The following is a 23,017-nucleotide window of genomic DNA, read 5'->3' as shown; positions in this document are numbered from 1 at the left end:
TACTTCACTGTGAGATGGGTGGGAGAACCAAACAGGAAAGCGCTCATGCAGTCTGTAAACGCCCTGCGGCCGCACAGAGCATAATAAACTCACAGCAAGGTTTGCTTGAGGAGCTTCTGCCAATCAACGTCTTGGAGCTGCCCTGCAAGCTTCTGATATGCAAGTCCAGTAAGGAGGGGAGCCAGCGAGGAGAATCTGATTCAACCCTGCAGGAGGCGCCCTGCAATCCGATGCAGATTGTCACATGCGGCGGAGAGCAGGGAGTGGAAGGGGAGGTCTATAAACCTGCTGGATCCACCCCCACTGGTTGACAAAGAGAGTCACATTGGGACAGCTTCCAGACTACCATCGTAATGCTGCGGGTATAATGCTTTCGGGAAAAGATGCTGCATGCAACATTTGCTGTCCACTCTGGCACGCTGTGCGTGTTAACGCAGCTCAACAAAAGCAGACATGTCTGAATGTACAATGCTCTACACAGCGTTTTACATTGAGGGGGATACTTCTTCGCCACTTGCTGACCAGCCCTTTTCCGGAACTTTTTCTTTACAAGTTTAAATTTGTATTTTTTGCTAGAAAATCACTTAGAACCTCCAAAACATATTTTTTTTTATTTTTTAGCAGAGACCCCAGAGAATAAAATGGCGATCGCTAGGGCTGGGGAGAAAAAAAAAAAAAAAAAAAAAATCGATTTAAATCTTGAATTGAGTTGGGATGTCAAATCGATTCAAAATTTCAGCAAATCGATTTTTTTTCCCCCACCAGGCCCAGCGGTGCTGCAGCAGTCCACTAGGCCGAAGCCGCGGCCTCGCCTAAAAACTCCTGCCCGCAGCTCCTCAGGACCGGTGTATATATATAAAAAAAAAAAAAAAACTCAATATGAAATCGTGAATCAAGGTTTTTTTTTTTTTTTTAGAAAATCGCCCAGCTCTAGCAATATTTTATGTCACACTGTATTTGCACAGTGGTCTTTCAAACACAATTTTTTTGAAAAAAATACAATGGAAAAAAAAAAAAAACAAACACACACAATATAGTTACCCCAATTTTTTGTGTAATGTGAAAGATAATGTTACACCGAGTAAATAGATACCCAACATGTCATGCTTTAAAACATGGAATGGCGACAAACTACAGTAATTAATAATCTTTATAGACGACGCTTTCATTTTAATTTTTTTTTTTTTTTTTACAGGTTACCCGTTTAGAGTTACAGAGGACTAGAATTATTGTTCTCACTCGTAGAATTGCGGCGATACCACAAGTGTGGTTTGAACACAGTTTACATTTGCAGGCATGACTTACGTATGCGTTAGCTTCTGCTGGGGGAAGCTAACCCATTCACATTACAGTTTTCCGCCCCCTCCCCCCCATTCACATTACAGTCTTTAGCCCCCCCCTCATTGACATTACAGTTTTCAGCCCCCCATTCACATTACAGTCTTTAGCCCCCCTCCCCCCCCATTCACATTACAGTTTTCAGCCCCCCCCCCCCCCCCAATTGACATCAGCCAGATCATGTGACCGGACTGGAGAGGCCTGAAAATAGGTTAGTATATAGATGTTTCTTACAAAGGATACTCAGCATAGGCGTTAGGAGGAGGGAGGGCCCATACCTAAAAGGAGAAGTCAGGCCTGAGCTCGTTTGGCTGGACTTCTGCTATGGGTCTCAGGAAGTTCGATTGGCACTCCTGTGACCCGGTTTCAGCGGAGAGCAGTCTGGAGTCCCAGATCAGTCCAGGCACCGCGCCATGCTGACTCTGGGAGTCTGGATCCGCCAGACGCCTGAACCGATAGCCATCTCAGCGAGCCGCTCAGATGGCCTGTCACAGCTCATCGCTCCAGTGAGCATGCAGGAGCAGAGAGGAGAGCTGCCAATTGACAGTCAGCGGCTCTCTGCTCGGACAGCCAAGAGAACCGAGCGATCAGCGGTGTTTGATGGCACGGTTCTCAGTGGAGAGATAGCGGGGGACATATCCAGCATCCACCCAAGTATAAAAATGCAATACCAAACCCAAAATTCTCCTTTAAAGGGGAGCTCCGCTTTAAGACTATTTAGGTTTAGCCTGCTTCAAGCTCCCCACCCCAAAAAAAAAAAAGTCAGCAGCTACAAATACTGTAGCTGCTGACTTTTAATAATAGAGCACTTACCTGTCCAGGCATCCAGCAATGTCCTCACCCGAGCTGCTCCTGCAATCGGCTATCGAGTGCTGGCGCCGCCATCCTGACTAAGGGAAGTGAAGCTTTGCCACAGTCTTCTGAAACCTGTGACCTGTCCCAGAAGGCTGTGGGGAGGGGAAGAAGGTAGGGAGGGGAAGCAGGTAGGAACGGGAAGCAGGTAGGAAGGGGAAGCAGGTAGGAAGGGGAAGCAGGTAGGAAGGGGGGACGAATTTCTGGCAGGAAGTGGGAGCTGGTACCTGTCAAAACCAGGTACCCGCTTTCCCCTCCCCCCAAAAAGGTGACAAATGTGGCAGCAGTGGGGGGGGGGGGGGGCAGGGTAGTAGGCAGACAAGCAAAGCTCTCTCTTTTTGGTGGAGCTCCACTTTAAGACTATTTCGATTTGCCTGCAGAGTTAACCGACTCCAGTGATTGGATTGTTGTCCCGCGAGCTGGTAAATCTCTGGAGTAAGGCGAGGCTGAGAGTGCCAACGTCACATTGCCCACACACTTTAAAATAGAAGCAAATAACGAGCATTTTTAGCAACACAGCGCACCACATTAATGCACGTTTAGCGTTCTGTACCTCAGGCGCATTGGCCGCTACTATACATGTGGGTTGGAGTGGTGCCAGTCAAAAAAAAAAAAAAAAAGCAGGCACAATGTTTTATGTGATAGCATATGTACTTTTTTACCAAGCGTTACCACCATGCATAGCGGCAATGGGCCCTTGCACACAGCTCATGGTCATACTAAATACGCCTGTTGCGGTTTGTTCACGGACAGCTTACGATATTTATGGTTGTGTATATTTTGCTTGTTGAGCACAAATAAATTATGCACTGACTCAGGAATTCTAAACTGCCTGCCGGAGTTCAATACATCATCCACCGATCACAGTCAATAAAAGAGGGAATAAATCCAGGATTCATACCCAGTAATCAATTTCCCCAATCTTATCCCAGGCTGCTACAGCACTAGATGACGTGTGCTCTTGAAATACAATATACATTACCTTGATGCTTTTTTTTTTTTTTTCCTACTGCTGGAAAATCCGTGTTCTGAAATACAGCAGTCGCTACAGACAAGTCCAAAATTTGCCCCATAGCCTGGATTTGAGGGAAGGGGCAAGAGTGGCACAAAGATGGCCGCCACGGAATCATCTTAAAGCGGTTCTACACCCGGTTTAAAAAAAAAAAAATAAAAAAAAATAAAAATAAAAATATAGCCCTCGTCCACATTGAACATCGCTTTGAAATTTTGCGACTTCATTTGAAGCCGCATGATTTCAAAGCGGAATGTCCACGTAACTTCGGGTGCGACTTTGAAAGACACCTGTGCGGATTCATGCATAGATATCCGTTTAAGTTGCACCTCAATTCTGCAAAAGTAGTGCAGAAACGACTTTAGCAAATCGGTGTGGAGCCGCAAAGTTGGCGCCGCATCAACTGGAGTGGTGCCACTGCCGGCAATAGGCTTGCGACTTGTCATGCAATTCGACCTGTCAAATTGCATGAACAATCGGTTCAGTGTGAACAAGGGCTAAAAGTCAGCAGCTACAAATACTGCAATTGGGGAGTGGCTATACAACAATTGGATCTGACGCAGTGACCTGGGAGTGTGCGGGCGAGGTGATGGCGAGAGCGCTCCTTCTCCACTCCCCCTCCCCTAGATCTGTCAGGATGGAGAGCTGAGGAAGGAGACGGTAAATCTGTCATTTACCAGCTCCTTCCCTTTTTCAAATGCACATAGTCAGTGTCCATTCATATTCACTATGTTTACAATGCTTCAGTTTAAGCCATTGTACACACGGTCAGAGATTCCGACAACCAAATCCGACGGATCTTGTCCGAAACTGTTGCATACACACAGTTGGACAAAGTTGTCGGAAAATCCGATCGTTCGGAAACGTGATGACGTAATTTCGTTACGATGGGACTACATTCAGGCTAGTAGCCAATAGCTTTGAGGTAGGAATTTGATCTGAGCATGCGTGGCACTTTGTCCGATCGGAATTCTCTACACATGATCGGAGTATATTTTGTCTGAAAATATTTCCGGCAAGTTGGAAATTTTGGTCCGATATATATTCCGACGGAAACAGTCCGATGCAGACCACACACAGTCGGAATATCCGACAAAACGCTCCGATCGGACACATTCCGTCGGAATCTCCGATTGTGTGTACAAGGGCCAGGAAAGAAAAGGAGCCTCTGTCTCATCTCCATTCATCTTTAGTGCAGCTGAGACCGCAGAGAAAGGGATTGGGGAATCTCTATCCTCAGTCCCTTTCTCTGTCTCAAATGGGAGATATCAGGGGTCTCACCAAAGCCCCTCCAACAGGGTTTTAAAAAATAATAATACAATTATTAATAATAAATATTATGAATAATATGTTTAATAATAATATTTATATAATTATATTAATAAATAATAAAAAGAAATAATTAAAAAAAAAACACTGACACTGTCCCTTTAGGCTGGATTCACACCTATGGCATTTTTAGTGCTTTTTGCATTTTTCAGATTTGCACTACAGTCCATTTATCATGGTTTCCTATGGAACATGTTCTGTAGTGCAAATCTGCAAAATGCACTGAAAATGCCATAGGTGTGAATCAGGCCTTAGGGTGAAGTTCCACTTTAGGCTCCATTCACACTTCTATGACTCCAATGTTGTTCCAACTTTGGAGTGCAGTTTTGGTGCAACTTTAACCACTTAAAGCGGGATTCCACCCTAAAGTGGAACTTCCGCTGATCGGAAACCCTCCCCCCCTCCGGTGTCACAATTGGCACCTTTCAGGGGGGAGGGGGGTGGAGATACCTGTCAAAGACAGGTATTTACACCCACTTCCATGCATAGACTCCCGTGGGAATCGATGCCTCTTCCTGTCCTGCCGCGCTGTCTGCTGGGACACACACGGGTCTCAGAGACAGCACGGACAATTCCTATTGCGCTGCGCGACTCGCACATGCGCAGTAGGGAACCGGGAAGTGAAGCCGATTCGCTTCACTTCTTGATTCCCTCACCTAGAATGGTGGCGGCAGAAGCCGAGAGCCGAGCGATCGATCGGCCTCGGCATCGCTGGACCCCGAGACAGGCGAGTGTCCATTTATTAAAAGTCAGCAGCTGTAGTATCTATAGCTACTGGCTTTTAATATTTTTTTTGTAGGTGGAATCCCTCTTTAAGGACCAGCCTCGTTTTGAAATTTAGGCGTTTACATGTTTAAAAATTTTTTTTTTTGCTAGAAAATTACTTAGAACTAGGGCTGCAACCAACAATTATTTTCATAATCGATTAATCGGCCGATTATTTTTTCGATTAATCGGATAAAAAAAACTTAATATGCAATTTTTCCATTTATTTAAAAGTAATAATGAAAAAAAAAAACTGAGTGTTACACACAAACTGCAGAATAAAACACAAACGATGGGGTACTATTACCCGCAAAGAAAGTATGGTGAATGTCAGATTCCCTGCTTTATTCATGCAAGTACCGTATATACTCGAGTATAAGCCGAGATTTTCAGCCTCTTTTTTGAGGCTGAAAGTGCCCCCCTCGGCTTATACTCGAGTCATCGCTGTCTGCCTGCTCGATCAGCGTGTCGAGCAGACAGACAGCGGCCATTCTATTCTAATTCAAAAGCCGCGCCTCCGGCTCCGCCTTCGCCTGTGATAGGCGGAACACTGAATTTCCCAGCAGCCTGTGTTCCGCCTATCACGGACATCCGCTCATCCTCGTACTACGGACGAGGATGAAAGGATGGCCGTGATAGGCGGAACACAGACTGCTGGGAAATTGTGTTCCGCCTATCACAGACAGGGAGGCGCGGCATTTGAACAGGAAAATGGGCGCCGACGAAGAGTGGTGATCCTGGGACGGGACCGGACGGAGTCTCGGGACGGGACGGGACCGGACGGAGGCTCGGGACGGGACGGGACCGGACGGAGGCTCGGGACGGGACGGAGGCTGGGGACACAGGTAGGCTGGACACACAAGGCCTCTCACACACACACACACACACACACACACACACACACACACACAGGGATGGATGGATGGATGGACACACACACAGGGATGGACAGGCATATCTCACCCTCGGCTTATACACGAGTCAATAGGTTTCCCAGTTTTTTGGGGGTAAATTGGGGGCCTCGGCTTATACTCGGGTCGGCCTATACTCGAGTATATACGGTATGTGTATATATAAAGAGAATAATAATAGACATATAAAATACTTTTTTTCCCCCCTCCATTATTCCATAGAAAGTATACATTGAGGACAATATATATAAAAAAAATTATAATAAATATTGTTTATGTATAATATATGTGTAAAGGTAAAAAAAAAAAAAAAAAAAACAACAGAAAAAGGGGAGAAATATACATACACACGCACGCACGCACGCGTCCCCCCCAGTATAGATGACACATTCCTCCCCTCTCACATGGTGTCACTGCCCCACCTCGTCTCAGTGCTCCCCTCCCCCCCTCCGGTGTCTCTGGTTTTCTCACCCCTTCATGGTGACAGCGGCTCCTCCTCGGTGTGCCGGGGTGGTGTGGGGCGGAGTCTCAGTCCGGACCCGCCACCCGTGACTCGGCCGACTCCTCCAAATGGAGCGAAGGGCACCCTGAAGCCGGGAGATGGATGCACGCATGTGCAGAGCACAACCTCCAATCACGGCAGCGCTGGAAAGCGGCCCGGCGAGGGTTTGCCGCGCCTGCGCTCTGCGGCGGGTCTATCGGAAGGCTGCTGGGTAGGGGGGGGGGGGGATGAGGAGCCGAAAGCAGCGCAGACGCGTTGCTGGCGGGACGTCAGCTGGGTGGAGAATGCAAGCAGGCGTAGCTGCGTGGTCATGGACGTGGTGCATGCGTAGGACAAGGGAGGATACACAGGATTCTAACGGACCGGCAGGGGGGGGGAGGTGTGGACTAGGGGTGCAACGGATCAAAAAAACTCACGGATCGGATCGTTCCTCGGATCAGAGTCACGGATCGGATCAATTTTCGGATCAGCGAAAAAAATAACACTATCCCCGCCCCCCACAGCCACATTGTTTATTTAAATAAAAAGGTATAACACTATCTCCCCCCAATAAAATGCAGCTTATTACAAGCATAAAAACATAGTCAGCATATCACTGATCGGACCAACTAATTGATAATGAAAATCGTTGACAACAATTTTCATTAACGATTATTATCAATAATATGGGTTAATCGTTTCAGCCCTACTTAGAACCCCCAAACATTATATATTGTTTTTTTTCTAACACCTTAGAGAATAAAATGGCGGTTGTTGTAATACTTTTTTTCATACCGTATTTGCGCAGCGGTCTTACAAGCACACTTTTTTGGGATAAAATTCACTTTTTTGAATAAACAAAATAAGACAACAGAATAATTAGCCCAATTGTTTTTATATTGTGAAATACAATGTTACGCCGAATAAATTGATACCCAACATGTCACGCTTCAAAATTGCCCCCGCTCGTGGAATGGCGACAAATGTTTACCCTTAAAAATCTCCATAGGCGACGTTTGAAAAAATCTACAGGTTGCATGTTTTGCGTTACAGAGGAGGTCTAGGGCTAGAATTATTGCTCTCGCTCTACCGATCGCAGCGATACCTCATATGTGTGGTTTAAACACAGTTTTCATATGCAGGTGCTACTCACATATGCGTTTGCTTCTGCGCGCGAGCTCAGCGGGATGGGGCACGTTTAACCACTTGCCGACCAGCGCACGACGATGTACGTTGACAGAATGGCACGGGTAGACAAATGAGCGTACATGTACGTCCCTTTAAATTTGCCGCCCTGCCATCGGGAGCGCGGCGCGCTCCCGTGCTGGTCGGGACCCCCGTGAGTCTGGTCGCGGGACCCGCGGACTCGATCGCCCCGGGCATACCCGCAATCGTCTCATGGAGCGGTCGAATGGAGAAGTGCCATTGTAAACAACATTTCTCCATTCTGCCTAGCAACTAGTGACGCTGATCTCTGCTCCATGTGATTGGAGCAGAGATCAGTGTTCACTATGAAAGCCCAACCCCCCCACAGTTAGTAACACACCCCTAGGAACACTTAACCCCTACACTGCCACCCACTGGTTAACCCCTTCAGTGCCAGTGTCATTTACACAGGAATCAGTGCATTTGTATAGCACTGATTGCTGTATAAATGACAATGGTCCCAAAAATGTGTCAAAAATGTCCGATGTGTCTGCCACAATGTCGCAGTCACAATAAAAATCGTTGATCGCCGCCATTACTAGTAAAAAATAAATAAAAAATTATTAATAAAAATGCTATAAAACTATCCCCTATTTTGTAAACGCTATAACTTTTGCGCAAACCAATCAATCGCTTATTGCGATTTTTTTATTCCTTTTATTCTTTAAAAAAAATGTAATTTGAAAAAATCAATAAAAAAAAATAAAAAATTGGCCTTTTAAGAGCTATGGGTGGAAGTGATGTTTTGATGTTGTTTCCGCCCAGCAATTGTATGGAGATGAGTGGGGGGCAGCCGTCTTCCCCTCACTCATCTCCATACTGAACAAGCAACAGGTCGCGATCGCCTCCGCCACTGCCGACAGCTCCGGTAAGTGCTGGAGGGCACCGGATCGTGGCGGGGGGGCAATCACTGATAAAAGTGATTTTGCGGCGAATCCACCGCAGGTACCACTTTTATCTTGTAGCGGACCGCCCGCTGAAGAAGAGGATACTGTGGTTATGGCATCTAGCTGCTTCCATAACAACGATATTCCTCTTCAAACAGCTGCCGTAAAACTGTGGTGGGCGGTCCGTAAGGGGTTAATGCAACTTTGGATGGGTGCAACTTGGATTCGACTTTGGCTTTGACCAGTTAAAATGTACAACTGTTGCAACGCTTAACATTCAGGTACGACTTTTATGCAATTTCTAGTTAACATTGAAGTCTATGGCCCTCAAGTTGCATTAAATTCGGACCAAAGTAGTACATGAAGTTGCTGTAACTTTAAGTCGCACATACATGAATGGTTATCATTGGAAAACACAGGGAGCAACTTGTCATGCGACCTTGGTGCCCAAAGTTGCATGACAAGTTGCACAAGTCTGAATGGACCTTTACTGTCCACATAAAATAATGCGCACTTAAGACTCCTTTAGAAGCAGCGAGCGTGCCGTTTCTAAAGGAGATCGTGCTGTGATTGGCGGCTCCCGCTCGCATGCGCGGGAGTGACGTCATTGCAGCTCCAGCCAATCACATACCCTTCAGGGTTTACTTCCTCTTTAAAGCAGAATTGTACCCAGTGGTAAAGCGGACTCTGTGCAGGGGGTCTCAAACTGGCGGCCCTCCAGCTGTTGCAAAACTACAAGTCCCATCATGCCTCTGCGTGTGGGAGTGAGGCTTAAAATTGTCAGCCTTGCAATGCCTCATGGGACTTGTAGTTCCGCAACAGCTGAAGGGGCCACCAGTTTGAGACCCCTGCTGTAAAGCCTCGTACACAAGATCGGACTTCCATCGGACAAATCTGTGGAATTTTGTCCGAAGGGCGTTGGCCGTGAACTCGTTCTGCATACAGACGGCAAGACATTTTTTATCCAACCATTCACGAAACGACGTGGTTTTTCTGCTCTTTAGCGCCACCCTTTGGGCAACTTCTGCTAATGTTGTCTGATGGTTAGCATTGGTTCGGAGCATGCGTGTTTGTACCTTGGATTTTAGTCCGGCGGATTTGCGCACACACGATCGGAAATATTCCGATGGAACACATTTGTTGTCGGCCAATTTCAGAGCATTCGCAGCCAACATTTGTTGTCGGAAATCCAGACGATTGCCCGACGGAGCATACAGGCAGTCGGATTATCCGACAAAACTCGCCCCGCGGACAATTGTTGTTGGAATATCCGATCGTGTGTACAGGTCTTAAAGAGGAAGTAAACCCTGATGAGTTTACTTCCTCTTTCATTCCCTGCAAAGGCAAAGCATAATGGACTACTATGCATCGCATAGTAGTCCATTATGTGTCACTTACCTGACACAGGAGCCAGCAAAGTCACCGCTGTCCCCTGTAGTCCGGAGCATCCATCTTCTCGTGGGTCTCGCAGCTCCGCCGCTGTCATTCGGCGAAGCCGCGATGACGTCACCCCCACGCATGCGCACGGGAGCCGAGACGCGTGGCATCTTCGTTATCGAGAATGCCACGCTCAGTGCGCCTACGCACCGCTGTCTACGGCGCATGCGCCGTAGCGGTGCCCATCTTCGGGCAAATATCTCCTAAACCATGTAGGTTTGGGAGATATTTCTTGGACCTACAGGTAAGCCTTAATCTAGGCTTACCTGTAGGTCAAAGTAGTTTGTAAGGGTTTACAACCACTTTAAGCCAAAAATGTTTTTCGGAGTTTTGGCTAGGGCAGATTTTTTATTTTTTTTTGTTTTTTCTTATCATTGTATGTGTTCCCCACGGGGGGAGATTCGCTCTCTCCATTTGTCCCAGTGGTCACTGGAAATTAGGGAAAATTCAAAAACTTTCCAGTTGTCAGCAGAAGAAGATTAGAAGGGAAATCTTCCAAACGGGGACAACAGCTCCAGTGAGGACGGTCTCGGAGAGGATTGATCTCACTTTGCAGACAGTTCCTGATGTCTCTACAGGGCGAGACGTGATGGGAAATCTCTCAAATGGGACAGAGATGGCAAGTAAAAAATTAAAAAAAATCCTATACATTTTGAATATACTTTTAAGCATTTTTTACCCCAACACTTCAAGTAAAAAGTTTTTTATTTTAACATTTTTGATAGAGTTATGCTGGCCATACACGCACGGAATTTCGTCCGTTTGCAGATAGAACGATTATTCGTCGGTTAAAAGCGAATGGCCCACTGACAGAATAAACACATTTCCATGATCGTTGTTACTGATGGATAACAATAAAAACCATATATAAAAATTATACAAGGCAGAATATTCTTATTTCAATGACAACATACACACTTTAGTTGAAACGTTAAAAGTTTCCGCTTCGGATCCATCGACATTAGCAGTCAAAATCGTTGGTAAAGTTGGGTCCACTGATGGCACGATTGTCGACCGAACTTTCTGCAAACTAACCGGTCTGTCCAAAAATTCTGTGCATGCATGGCCAGCATAAGGGAGGGTTATAACCCCTGTTAGTTTATTTTTTTTGCCACCTGTGCCCCATTGGGGGGTGGGGGGGGAGAGAGATTGCCCTTCATTTCCTGTCCCATAGCCAAAACAGGAAGTGAGAGGAAATTCCTGCAAATTAGGAGAATCCCTTGGGGACCCCCACAACTTATCAGAACTAGTATCCCCATTGGAAGATTTCCACTCTATAACTTTTCTGGGGACAACCCAAAATTTTTGATTTTCTTTTACTTTCAATGCGAAGGGTAAAACAGGACCAATAAAGAAACTGAAGCAAAGACAGCAATAAAAGCCTGCCAGCTGTTCCGATCCCTCTTCACTCTATCCAAAACTAAAAAAGAAAAGTTTTATCTTTAGTTATTCATTTCATATTCCTGATATGTGGCTGCTGTACCATGTACTTGTATGAGAAAGTCTCTCTCCTCTCTGTATTGCTTCCTCTATACGAAATCCCTTGGTGTTCCTGACAGTGCCTCTGCTTTCCTATTAAAAACTGACCACACTAAGCAGGAGAGCCTGGTCAGTTATCTAGCTGTGGAGGAGGAGGAAGAGGGAGGGAGGAGGAAGAAGGAGGGAGGAGGAGGAAGAAGGAGGGAGGAGGAGGAGGAGGAGGAGAAGGAGGGAGGAGGAGGAGAAGGAGGGAGGAGGAGGAGGAGGAGAAGGAGGGAGGAGGAGGAGAAGGAGAAGGAGGGAGGAGGAGGAGAAGGAGGGAGGAGGAGGAGAAGGAGGGAGGAGGAGGAGAAGGAGGAGGAGAAGGAGGGAGGAGGAGGAGGAGGAGAAGGAGAAGGAGGGAGGAGGAGGAGAAGGAGAAGGAGGGAGGAGGAGGAGAAGGAGGGAGGAGGAGGAGAAGGAGGGAGGAGGAGGAGAAGGAGAAGGAGGGAGGAGGAGGAGAAGGAGGGAGGAGGAGGAGAAGGAGAAGGAGAAGGAGGGAGGAGAAGGAGAAGGAGAAGGAGAAGGAGGGAGGAGAAGGAGAAGGAGAAGGAGAAGGAGAAGGAGAAGGAGAAGGAGAAGGAGAAGAGAGGGGGGGAAGAGAGGGGGGGAAGAGAGGGGGGGAAGAGAGGGGGGGAAGAGAGGGGGGGAAGAGAGAAGAAGATCATTTACAATCACTTAAAGTGACACTAAACCCAGGAGCCTGCATTCACTATATCTGGCCTCCAACAGTACGCAGATGGAAACGCAATAGTATATAGCAGTCTTGTGAGTTCTATCAGTTCCTCGGAAAACTTGTACAAGGAGTTTTCATACTACACTGAGATATTCTATCATAATGCAGGACCCCCTGACCCTCTATCTGGACAGTGCTGATTGGCCCTGTTCTCTATATACGGCGGCACTTTGAAGAGGTATCCATCACTTCAGGACGACGGTCTGGTTAACGATGATGGTGATCTCTGCAGCGGATTCGCCGCAAGATCACCATTATCGGCGGCAGGAGAGGGGGCCGCCGCTTATCGGAGCCGTCGATAGCAGCGCGAGGCGCTCAGGTCCCGTCTCCTGCTGGGTATGGATACGTGTGAGGGCAAGATGGCCCCCCACCCATCTCCATACCATACCATAGCAGGGTGGAAGCGACATCAAAACGTCACTTCCGCCCATACCTCTTAAAAAGGGACATTTTTTTTTTTATCATTTTTTTCAAATTACCAAATTTTTTTAATTTTCCTTTTATTGCATTTTAGTCCAAATATGAGATTTGAGGTCTTTTTGACCCCCGGATCTCATATTTAAGAGGACCTGTCATGCTTTTTTCTATTACAAGGGATGTTTACATTCCTTTTAACGGGAATAAAAGGGACCCAAATTTAATTTTTTATTTTTTTAAACAGTGTAAAAATAAATAAAATCAAGTAAAATAAATAAGAAATTTTCCTGACAGGCTTGCAAGCAGAAAAAAGGAAATACGTGAGCAGCGCCCGCATATATAAACGGTGTTGAAACCACACATGTGAGGTATCACCGTGATCATTAGAGTGAGAGCAATAATTCTACCCCTAGACCTGCTCTGTAACTTAAAACATGCAACCTGCAGAATCTTTTAAACATCGCCTATGGAGATTTTTTTAAGGGTAAAAGTTTGTTGCCATTCCACGAGCGGGCACAATTTTGAAGCATGACATGTTGGGTATCAATTTACTCGATGTAACATTAACAATATAAAAAAAAAAAAAAAATTGGGCTAACTTTACTTTTTTTAATTGAAAAAAGTGAATTTTTTTCCCATAAAAAATGCACTTGTAAGACCGTTGCGCAAATACGGTGTGACAAAAAGTATTGCAATGACCGCCATTTTATTCTCTAGGGCAGTGATGGCGAACCTTGGCACCCCAGATGTTTTGGAACTACATTTCCCATGATGCTCCACTACACTGCAGAGTTCATGAGCATCATGGGAAATGTAGTTCCAAAACATCTGGGGGTGCCAAAGTTCGCCATCACTGCTCTAGGGTGTTAGAAAAAAAATATATATAACGTTTGGGGGTTCTAAGTAATTTTCTAGCAAAAAAACTTGTTTTTAGCTTGTAAACGCCGAGTTTGAAAAACAGGCCTTCGGGCTGAAGTGGTTAAAGCATTCCTTTCCCCATGTCTGTGAAAACTGTTTCCCATATGCCTGTTACCTTGATGCTCAAGTATCCAAGAAAACCGTACTTACAAGCCCAGAAAATCCGATGTTGTACATTCCTACCCCTCAATCTTCTGCTGCACATCCTATCCCACGCCGCCATCTTTGTTTTCTTCATCATCATACAAGGCTGGCGCCTCTTCCTGGCCCTTGCAGGCGGCGCCCCCCTGATGACAAGGCGCCAGATCTCAAGTATGTGCAAACGGAGATCTGGTTCCATGCCTTTCACATTACATGTCATTGTGTCAAAAGATCTACCCACCCCACCCCATACGTGCAAATGGAGATCTGGTTCCAATCGTTTTCCATTACTTGTCATTGTGTCAGAAGATCCTGGGGTACACATGACCCTCCTTAGAAGGTTGCAGGGCCATCAGGTGCTGTACTCTTGGGAGATCTCTATGTAATGTGAAGGACATGGCGCCACATCTCCATCTGCGCGAGATCTGGCGCTGTGCCCTTCACATTACATGTCGTGATAACGTCAGGAGACGTTTGCGAGAGTTTAGCACCTACGGCTCCACAGCCTTCTGGGATGCGTGATGAGAATTTACAGAAGGTTAGGGAAGGAGAAGGCTACGTCACTCTTGTCTTGGCGAGGAACAAGGAAATAAGAGGGAAAACAAATACAGTATGTAAGAGAGGGGGCTGAACGACCAGAGACCGACGTACATTTAGTGAAAGGTTCTGCCGCTATGAACTAGCCTGTCCGAAGATCCCTACCTGCGTCCGCTTGTGCGCAGGTATCAAAATGACAAACCCAGGGGGATCAAGCATCTCAATATCCCGGGAGGTACATGGATGCGCACATTCATGCAACGCCCTGATGCGGACTACAGAGAGCTGTGCGCATGCAGGGTGTTCAAAACTTCATTTTGCAGAGTTAGTTAGGAAAAAAAAAAAAAAAGCTAGCGATAATTTGTTGCTGATAAAGCCTGGTACAACACTATCATTTTTTTTTCCATTTAACTGGGCTGAATGAAAAAATAAAACTGAGGGGCTGCCGTACTAACTATCCAATGTTAGTACAGCAATCTCCCCACTGGGCTATTGTGTCCTGAGAGGGGGGCTGCCCCCCGCCAGAGCACAACAGTCAGCACTCGCATCCAATGGCTGCGAGAGCGCTGAATGGATGCATTTTGGACTTGCCCCCTTCAGCCAGACTGCCGTACAACGGGAGGTTGAAGGGTTTCTGTTGAACCGTCTGATATTTTACCCGTGTGTACGGGGGATAAAAGTGGTAGTAAACTCTTTTGTACCATTTTTACCTACAGGTAAGCCTACGATAAAGCTCACCTGTACGCAAGTGCACCGTTTAGGAGATATTCCAGCGAGCAGCAACCGGTGACGTCACCAGCACATGTGCTCCGAAGGAACGGCATACCTGTGCCAGAGCTCCTGCGCTGTGCCGGAGCTCCTGCGCACATGCGTGATGTCATCGCAGCTCGACCAATCAGGCAGTCAGAGCCTGCAAATCTGGAATAAGACCAGGTAAAGATGGAATCCCCGTCAGCGGTGACTGGGGGCCACTGGAGGGATCTGTTCTAATGGCAAGTCCGACATAATGTACCAACTAATTATGGCTTAAACCTCCAGGGAGGGGGGGGGGGACCTCTTTGTTTTTGTTAAATTTACTACATCTTTAAGAAATCCATTACTGTAAAAAGCTGGATGTCAGGTGGAAAAAAAAAAAAAAAAGATATATTATATAATATAATACATACACACAGTATCTCACAAAAGTGAGTACACCCCTCATTTTTGTAAATATTTTATCAACACTATCTTTTCATGTGACAACACGGAGGAAATGACACTTGTTTACAATGTAAAGTAGTGAGTGTACAGCTTGTAAAACAGTGTCAATTTGCTGTCCCCTCAAAATAACTCAACACTCAGCCATTAATGTCTAAACCGCTGGCAACAAAAGCGAGTACATCCCATAAGTGAAAATGTCCAAATTGGGCCCAATTACCCATTGTCCCTCCCCCCAAATCATGTTACTTGTTAGTGTTACAAGGTCTCAGGTGTGAATGAGGAGCAGGTGTGTTAAATTTGGTGTTATCGCTCTCACTCGCTCATACTGGTCACTGGAAGTTCAACATGACACCTCATGGCAAAGAACTCTCTGAGGATCTAAAAAAAAAAAAAAGAACGATTGCTCTACATAAAGATGGCCTCCTAGGCTATAAGATTGCCAAGACCCTGAAACTGAGCTGCAGCACGGTGTCCAAGACCATACAGCGGTTTAACAGGACAGGTTCTACTCTGAACAGGCCTCGCCATGGTCCACCAAAGAAGTTGAGGTCACGTGCTCAGCATCATATCCAGAGGTTGTCTTTGGGAAATAGACATACGAGTGCTGTCAGCATTGCTGCAGAGGTGGTGGTGGTGGTGGTGAGGGGGGGGGGGGGGGGGGGGTTAGCCTGTCAGTGCTCAGACCACACACTGCATCAAATTGGTCTGCATGGCTGTCATCCCAAAAGGAAGTCTCTTCTGAAGATGAAGCACAAGAAAGCCCACAGTTTGCTGAAGACAAACAGACTAAGGACATGGATTACTGGAACCATGTCCTGTGGTCTGATGAGACCAAGATAAACTTATTTGGTTCAGATGGTGACAAGCGTGTGTGGCGGCAACCAGGTGAGGAGGACAAAGACAAGTGTGTCTTGTCTACAGTCAAGCATGGTGGTGGGAGTGTCATGGTCTGGGGCTGCATGAGTGCTGCCGGCACTGGGGAGCTACAGATCATTGAGGAAACCATGAATGCCAACATGTACTGTGACATTCTGAAGGGAGGAGATCATGCTCTGCTTCAGTGACTGGGCTGCAGGGCAGTATTCCAACATGATAACGACCCCAAACACACCTCCAAGACAACCACTGCCTTGTTAAAGTAGCTGAGGATAAAGGTGATGGACTGGCCAAGCATGTCTCCAGACCTAAACCCTATTGAGCATCTGTGGGGCATCCTCAAACAGAAGGTGGAGGAGCACAAGGTCTCCACCGTCCACCAGCTCTGTGATGTCATAATGGCGGAGTGGAAGAGGACTCCAGTGGCAACCTGTGAAGCTCTGGTGAACTCCATGCCCAAGAGTGTTAAAGTGGTTGTAAACCCTTACAAACCACTTTGACCTACAGGTAAGCCTAGATCAGTGATGGCGAACCTTGGCACCCCAGATGTTTTGGAACTACATTTCCCATGATGCTCTTGCACGCTGAAGTGTAGTTGAGCATCATGGGAAATGTAGTTTCAAAACATCTGGAGTGTCAAGGTTCGCCATCACTGGCCTAGATTACGGCTTACCTGTAGGTCCAAGAAATAGCTCCTAAACCTACACGGTTTAGGAGATATTTGCCAAAAGACAGGCACCGCTGTCTACGGCGCATGCGCCGTAGACAGCGGCACGCAGACACACTGAGCGTGCCGCTGTCAACGGCGATATGCCGCGAGTGGCGGCTCCCGTGCGCATGTGCGAGTGACGTCATCGTGGCTTCGCCGAATGACAGCGGCGCAGCAGCGAGACCCACCGAGAAGATGGAGGCTCCGGACTACAGGGGACAGCGGTGACTTCGCTGGCTCCTGTGTCAGGTAAGTGACACATAAAGGACTACTATGCGATGCGATGCATAGGAGTCCATTATGCTTTACCATTGCAGGGAATCAAAGAGGAAGTAAACTCATCAGGGTTTACTTCCTCTTTAAGGCAGTGCTGGAAAATAATGGTGGGCACACATAATATTGACACTTTGGACAGCAAATTTACACTGTTAGGGCCGGTTCACACTGCAGGTGAGGCGAGGCGACTCCAACTTGCCTCGCCGCGACCTGCCGCGGCCTCAGCGGCGACTTGCAAATGACTTCTGTATAGAAGTCAATGCAAGTCGCCCCGAGGTCACCCAAAAGTAGTACAGGAACCTTTTTTCTGAGTCGGAGCGACTCGAGTCGCTCCTCTCAGAATGGTTCCATTGTACAGAACGGGGGCGACTTGCGAGAGCGAGGCGAGTCGTGTCGCCTCGCATCGCCCGCTGTGTGAACCGGCTCTTATACAAGCTGTACACTCACTACTTTACATTGTAGCAAAGTGTCATTTCTTCAGTGTTGTCACATGAAAAGAAAATATTTACAAAAATTGTCAGTGGTGTACTGACTTTTGTGATATTGTGTGTGTGAAAATTATATATAAACATTCCTGCAATCCATGGACATTTCGCCATGTATAGAAAAATATCGGTTGATCTGCCAGAAGTCCAGTGAGCTCCTAACTTTCTGTGGTGAACCAACAACTCAGTGTCTATAATGAATTGAAATCAGTGTTGTCAGCTCTGCCCAGGTCTCTTCTGCTGGACTACAGAACACCTAATTTCCGCTTCACATAAGGAGGAGGTGTTCTGTAGTCTAGGGGGAAGAGCTGGGTAGGGCTAATAACACTTCCTACAGCAATGACGCTGTTATCATCATGTCAAACAGGAAGTTAGGCTGGATTCACATCTATGGCAGTTTTAGTGCATTTTGCAGATTTGCACTACAGTCCATTTACCATGGTTTCCTATGGGACACGGTCTGTAGTGCAAAACTGCAAAAAGCACTAAAAATGGCATAGGTGTGAATCAGGCCTTAGAGACTTACTAGATTGTTGGGCACGGTTGAAAACACGGTTTGGGACTTTAGTGCATCAATGGCACTGCGTTGTTGAGTCAAAACAGAAATTTGGGAGCTCACAGGATTTCAACCAGGTTCAAATGTCTTTTTCTGTACTTGCAGTGTTTTTGAAAGGATAAAAAAAAACAAGGTGTAATGTGCATGTATTGCAGAGATGTAAAGAATAGGTTTCTTATATTTTTATTTTATCCATCCGTGTCTCCATGCTTTATTTTGGTGAGAAGTTACTTTGAGGAACCCCCCCCCAGCATTTCTGGCAATAGCCATCTTGAGTAAGGGCAGGTGATTCATGTAGCATTTAAATTCCTGGAATCCACCTGCTCTTAGATCAGGCATGCAAGCAGGAGGGGGGTGTGCATAGCTGAGAAAGCCCCGCCTCCCCTACTGAAGACTCCTGGGATGTACGACATAATTTGTTTAGGTTTGAAAACCAGGAAGTAACTGAAGAAATGTGAAAACAAAAAAGTTTCAAAACAAGCAAATGAGATACTTTCCTATCTATTTCCTAATGATAGCAACATAAGGATTAAAGATAGTCAATGTCGATTGAGAGAGTGAAGTTTAAAGCAGTCATTATAGGAGGTTCAAGTTCAAACTTTTAAAAGCCCAGTTTGCTCTGCAAACATAGCGACATGAAAAGCATCTTGTATTAAATATTTAATCGCAAAGTAAAATAAATAAAAACAAACAAACAAAAAAAAAAAAAAACAAGACACATATACAAACAGTGAAAAAAGGAATATAAACATCACTGCAAATAAAAAAATAAAAAATAAAAAAAAAAAAAAAAAAAAAGGAAGAAGAGGGAAGAAGAAGAAATTACCAAAAACCACTAAAGTTTACATTTAAAGTATATCTGCGTGTCAATCAAACAATATAGGCTAAAAATAAATGATATCGGAACACAGTAAGGTATAACATTTACCAAATAACCAAACAGAACCATGAATGGCCAACATTAGACGTGAAAAGATTGCGTGTGTTCTAGAGATGCTGGGACTTGTAGTTACACAGTAGATATAGGATGACATGTATGCCTGTCAATATTCCACTTGAATAAAGCAGTAGCACCCATGGCACTCACCTTCTTCAAGGCTGGGAAGAAGAGTCCTCGCCACTTAACGTTGTTCTCCTCGCTGAAGAAGTCATAGTTTTGCGGTGACTGCTGCATGGTGCCGGCCTCATGGGACACAGTCAAGGATCTAGCCCGGTGCAGGGCTGCAGAAGTGCTCAGGCCACCCTGCTACCATAGACCAGAGCTGTAATGCTGCAACAGTGTGCAAACAATGCTTTCTATTCCACAGGATGGACCGTTGCTCACTCCTTTTCTTCTTCAGATGGGGCCTGCTGATCCTCTGGCAGACTCCAGCCCACTGGGCTCCTTAGGCCACACTCTTTAGCTGGAACCAAGCCTGCAGCTCCACTCTCCAGCTGATATGGGGGAAGATCAACACTGCTGACATCTACCATAGACCGCTCTACAGTACTGCTAACCTACTAGAACAGGCCAAGGCACCAGCGCTGATATACAGCACAGAAATGACCTGCACGGCTGAGTATAAACAATGCTGCTCACTTGCAGGCAGAAGTGTTGCCCTACAGATACAGATCCGGGGACACCAACTCAGGGCTGGCTGACTTTCTAGAATACACAGCTAATTGTAACAGAGACAGGGAAGGGGGGGCGCAACTCCGCCAACAGGGGTGAGCAAGCGGAGGGGGGGGAGCAACTCCGCCAACAGGGGTGAGCAAGCGGAGGGGGGGGCAACTCCACCAACAGGGGCGAGCAGGCGGAGGGGGGGGGCAACTCCACCAACAGGGGTGAGCAGGCGGAGGGGGGGGCAACTCCACCAACAGGGGTGAGCAGGCGGAGGGGGGGGCAACTCCACCAACAGGGGTGAGCAGGCGGAGGGGGGGGGCAACTCCACCAACAGGGGTGAGCAGGCGGAGGGGGGGGGCAACTCCACCAACAGGGGTGAGCAGGCGGGAGGGGGGGGCAACTCCACCAACAGGGGTGAGCAGGCGGAGGGGGGGGGGGGCAACTCTACCAACAGGGGTGAGCAGGCGGAGGGGGGGGGGGCAACTCTACCAACAGGGGTGAGCAGGCGGAGGGGGGGGGGGGGCAACTCCACCAACAGGGGTGAGCAGGCGGAGGGGGGGGGGGCAACTCCACCAACAGGGGTGAGCAGGCGGAGGGGGGGGGGGCAACTCCACCAACAGGGGTGAGCAGGCGGAGGGGGGGGCTACTCCACCAACAGGGGTGAGCAGACGGGGAGGGGGGCTACTCCACCAACAGGGGTGAGCAGACGGGGGGGGGCGCAACTTTACCAACAGGGGTGAGCAGACGGGGAGGGCGCAACTTTACCAACAGGGGTGAGCAGACGGGGGGCTACTCCACCAACAGGGGTGAGCAGGCGGGGGGCTACTCCACCAACAGGGGTGAGCAGGCGGGGGGCTACTCCACCAACAGGGGTGAGCAGGCGGGGGGCTACTCCACCAACAGGGGTGAGGCTACTCCACCAACAGGGGTGAGCAGGCGGGGGGGGGGAGGCTACTCCACCAACAGGGGTGAGCAGGCGGGGGGGGGGGGAGGCTACTCCACCAACAGGGGTGAGCAGGCGGGGGGGGGGAGGCTACTCCACCAACAGGGGTGAGCAGGCGGGGGGGGGGAGGCTACTCCACCAACAGGGGTGAGCAGGCGGGGGGGGGGAGGCTACTCCACCAACAGGGGTGAGCAGGCGGGGGGGGGGAGGCTACTCCACCAACAGGGGTGAGCAGGCGGGGGGGGGAGGCTACTCCACCAACAGGGGTGAGCAGGCGGGGGGGGGGAGGCTACTCCACCAACAGGGGTGAGCAGGCGGGGGGGGAGGCTACTCCACCAACAGGGGTGAGCAGGCGGGGGGGGGAGGCTACTCCACCAACAGGGGTGAGCAGGCGGGGGGGGGGGAGGCTACTCCACCAACAGGGGTGAGCAGGCGGGGGGGGGGAGGCTACTCCACCAACAGGGGTGAGCAGGCGGGGGGGGGAGGCTACTCCACCAACAGGGGTGAGCAGGCGGGGGGGGGAGGCTACTCCACCAACAGGGGTGAGCAGGCGGGGGGGGGAGGCTACTCCACCAACAGGGGTGAGCAGGCGGGGGGGGGAGGCTACTCCACCAACAGGGGTGAGCAGGCGGGGGGGGGAGGCTACTCCACCAACAGGGGTGAGCAGGCGGGGGGGGGGAGGCTACTCCACCAACAGGGGTGAGCAGGCGGGGGGGGGAGGCTACTCCACCAACAGGGGTGAGCAGGCGGGGGGGGGAGGCTACTCCACCAACAGGGGTGAGCAGGCGGGGGGGGGAGGCTACTCCACCAACAGGGGTGAGCAGGCGGGGGGGGGAGGCTACTCCACCAACAGGGGTGAGCAGGCGGGGGGGGGAGGCTACTCCACCAACAGGGGTGAGCAGGCGGGGGGGGAGGCTACTCCACCAACAGGGGTGAGCAGGCGGGGGGGGGGGCTACTCCTCCAACAGGGGTGAGCAGACGGGGGGGGCTACTCCACCAACAGGGGTGAGCAGACGGGGGGAGGGCTATTCCACCAACAGGGGTGAGCAGACGGGGGGGGGCAACTCTACCAACAGGGGTGAGCAGACGGGGGGGCAACTCCGACTCTCTAGAACAAAGCATACAAACCTAGAGGGACGGGCATTCAGAGTTCTACTAATTCCCCAATATAAACAGGGGTAAAGTTCCACAAAATACCCAACATGGGTACAAATGATACAACTCAACTGACACTCAAATTTACTGACTCCTTAGCGCGCACGCAGGAGTACAGTTTGCTGACTCCTTAGCGCGCACGCAGGAGTACAGTTTGCTGACTCTTTAGCGCTCACAACAATAGAACTTACTAAACACACACGCAAAGCTATAACTTACTATTTAGAGCACACACACAGGGGACAGCTTATTCTCTAGCGCACACACAACCTGCAGACTCTTACACACACACACACACACACAAAAGGGGGTACAACTACACTGATTCCAACTCCACTGCCACGCTACCATAAGCGACAGTACAGCCCTGCTGCTTGTCTACCTACACAAGGATGCACCTGCACTGACTGACCAATGCAGGGGCACTGCCTGCACAGAACACACACAAGTGTAGCTCTCTACTGACTCTGGAAAAAGAAGAGGGTCCGCCTCTAAAACACACATCTGCCAAGTTGCCCTCGTCTCCCCAGCACAGAGAGGGGGTACAGTGCAGCCCCCATAGGTGGGGGGGTCAGTACTGGTCTCTCTGTCTCCCCAGCAGACACACAGATGGTACAGTGCTACTCTTAGTATCCCTCCGATGCACACAGGGGGTTTGGAGCTCCTGAGTCTTCTTGGCGTCCCTCCAGCACAGTGCTGCTGTCAATGTGCCCCTCCAGCACAGTGCTG

The 23,017-nt window shown here is 48.5% G+C and overlaps 1 protein-coding gene across 1 annotated transcript in view; it reads right to left on the bottom strand.

Annotated features, from left to right (window-relative positions):
• Positions 1–20,487, bottom strand: part of SOS2 (SOS Ras/Rho guanine nucleotide exchange factor 2) — a 187,243-nt gene extending 166,756 nt beyond the window's left edge. Inside the window, exon 1 of the mRNA XM_077467601.1 lies at positions 19,675–20,487. Within this exon, the coding sequence (XP_077323727.1) occupies positions 19,675–19,761 (87 nt within the window). The 5' untranslated portion in view covers positions 19,762–20,487. The remainder of the gene's footprint in view (positions 1–19,674) is intronic.
• Between the last annotated feature and the right edge of the window lie 2,530 nt (positions 20,488–23,017).

The sequence above is a fragment of the Lithobates pipiens genome, unplaced genomic scaffold (assembly GCF_037356315.1).
Source record: "Lithobates pipiens isolate NorthernLeopardFrog02 unplaced genomic scaffold, aLitPip1_a1.2 Scaffold_57, whole genome shotgun sequence".
Classification (NCBI taxonomy): domain Eukaryota; kingdom Metazoa; phylum Chordata; class Amphibia; order Anura; family Ranidae; genus Lithobates; species Lithobates pipiens.
Note: the sequence above shows the minus strand (reverse complement) of the source record. Positions and strands in the feature narration are given on the sequence as shown.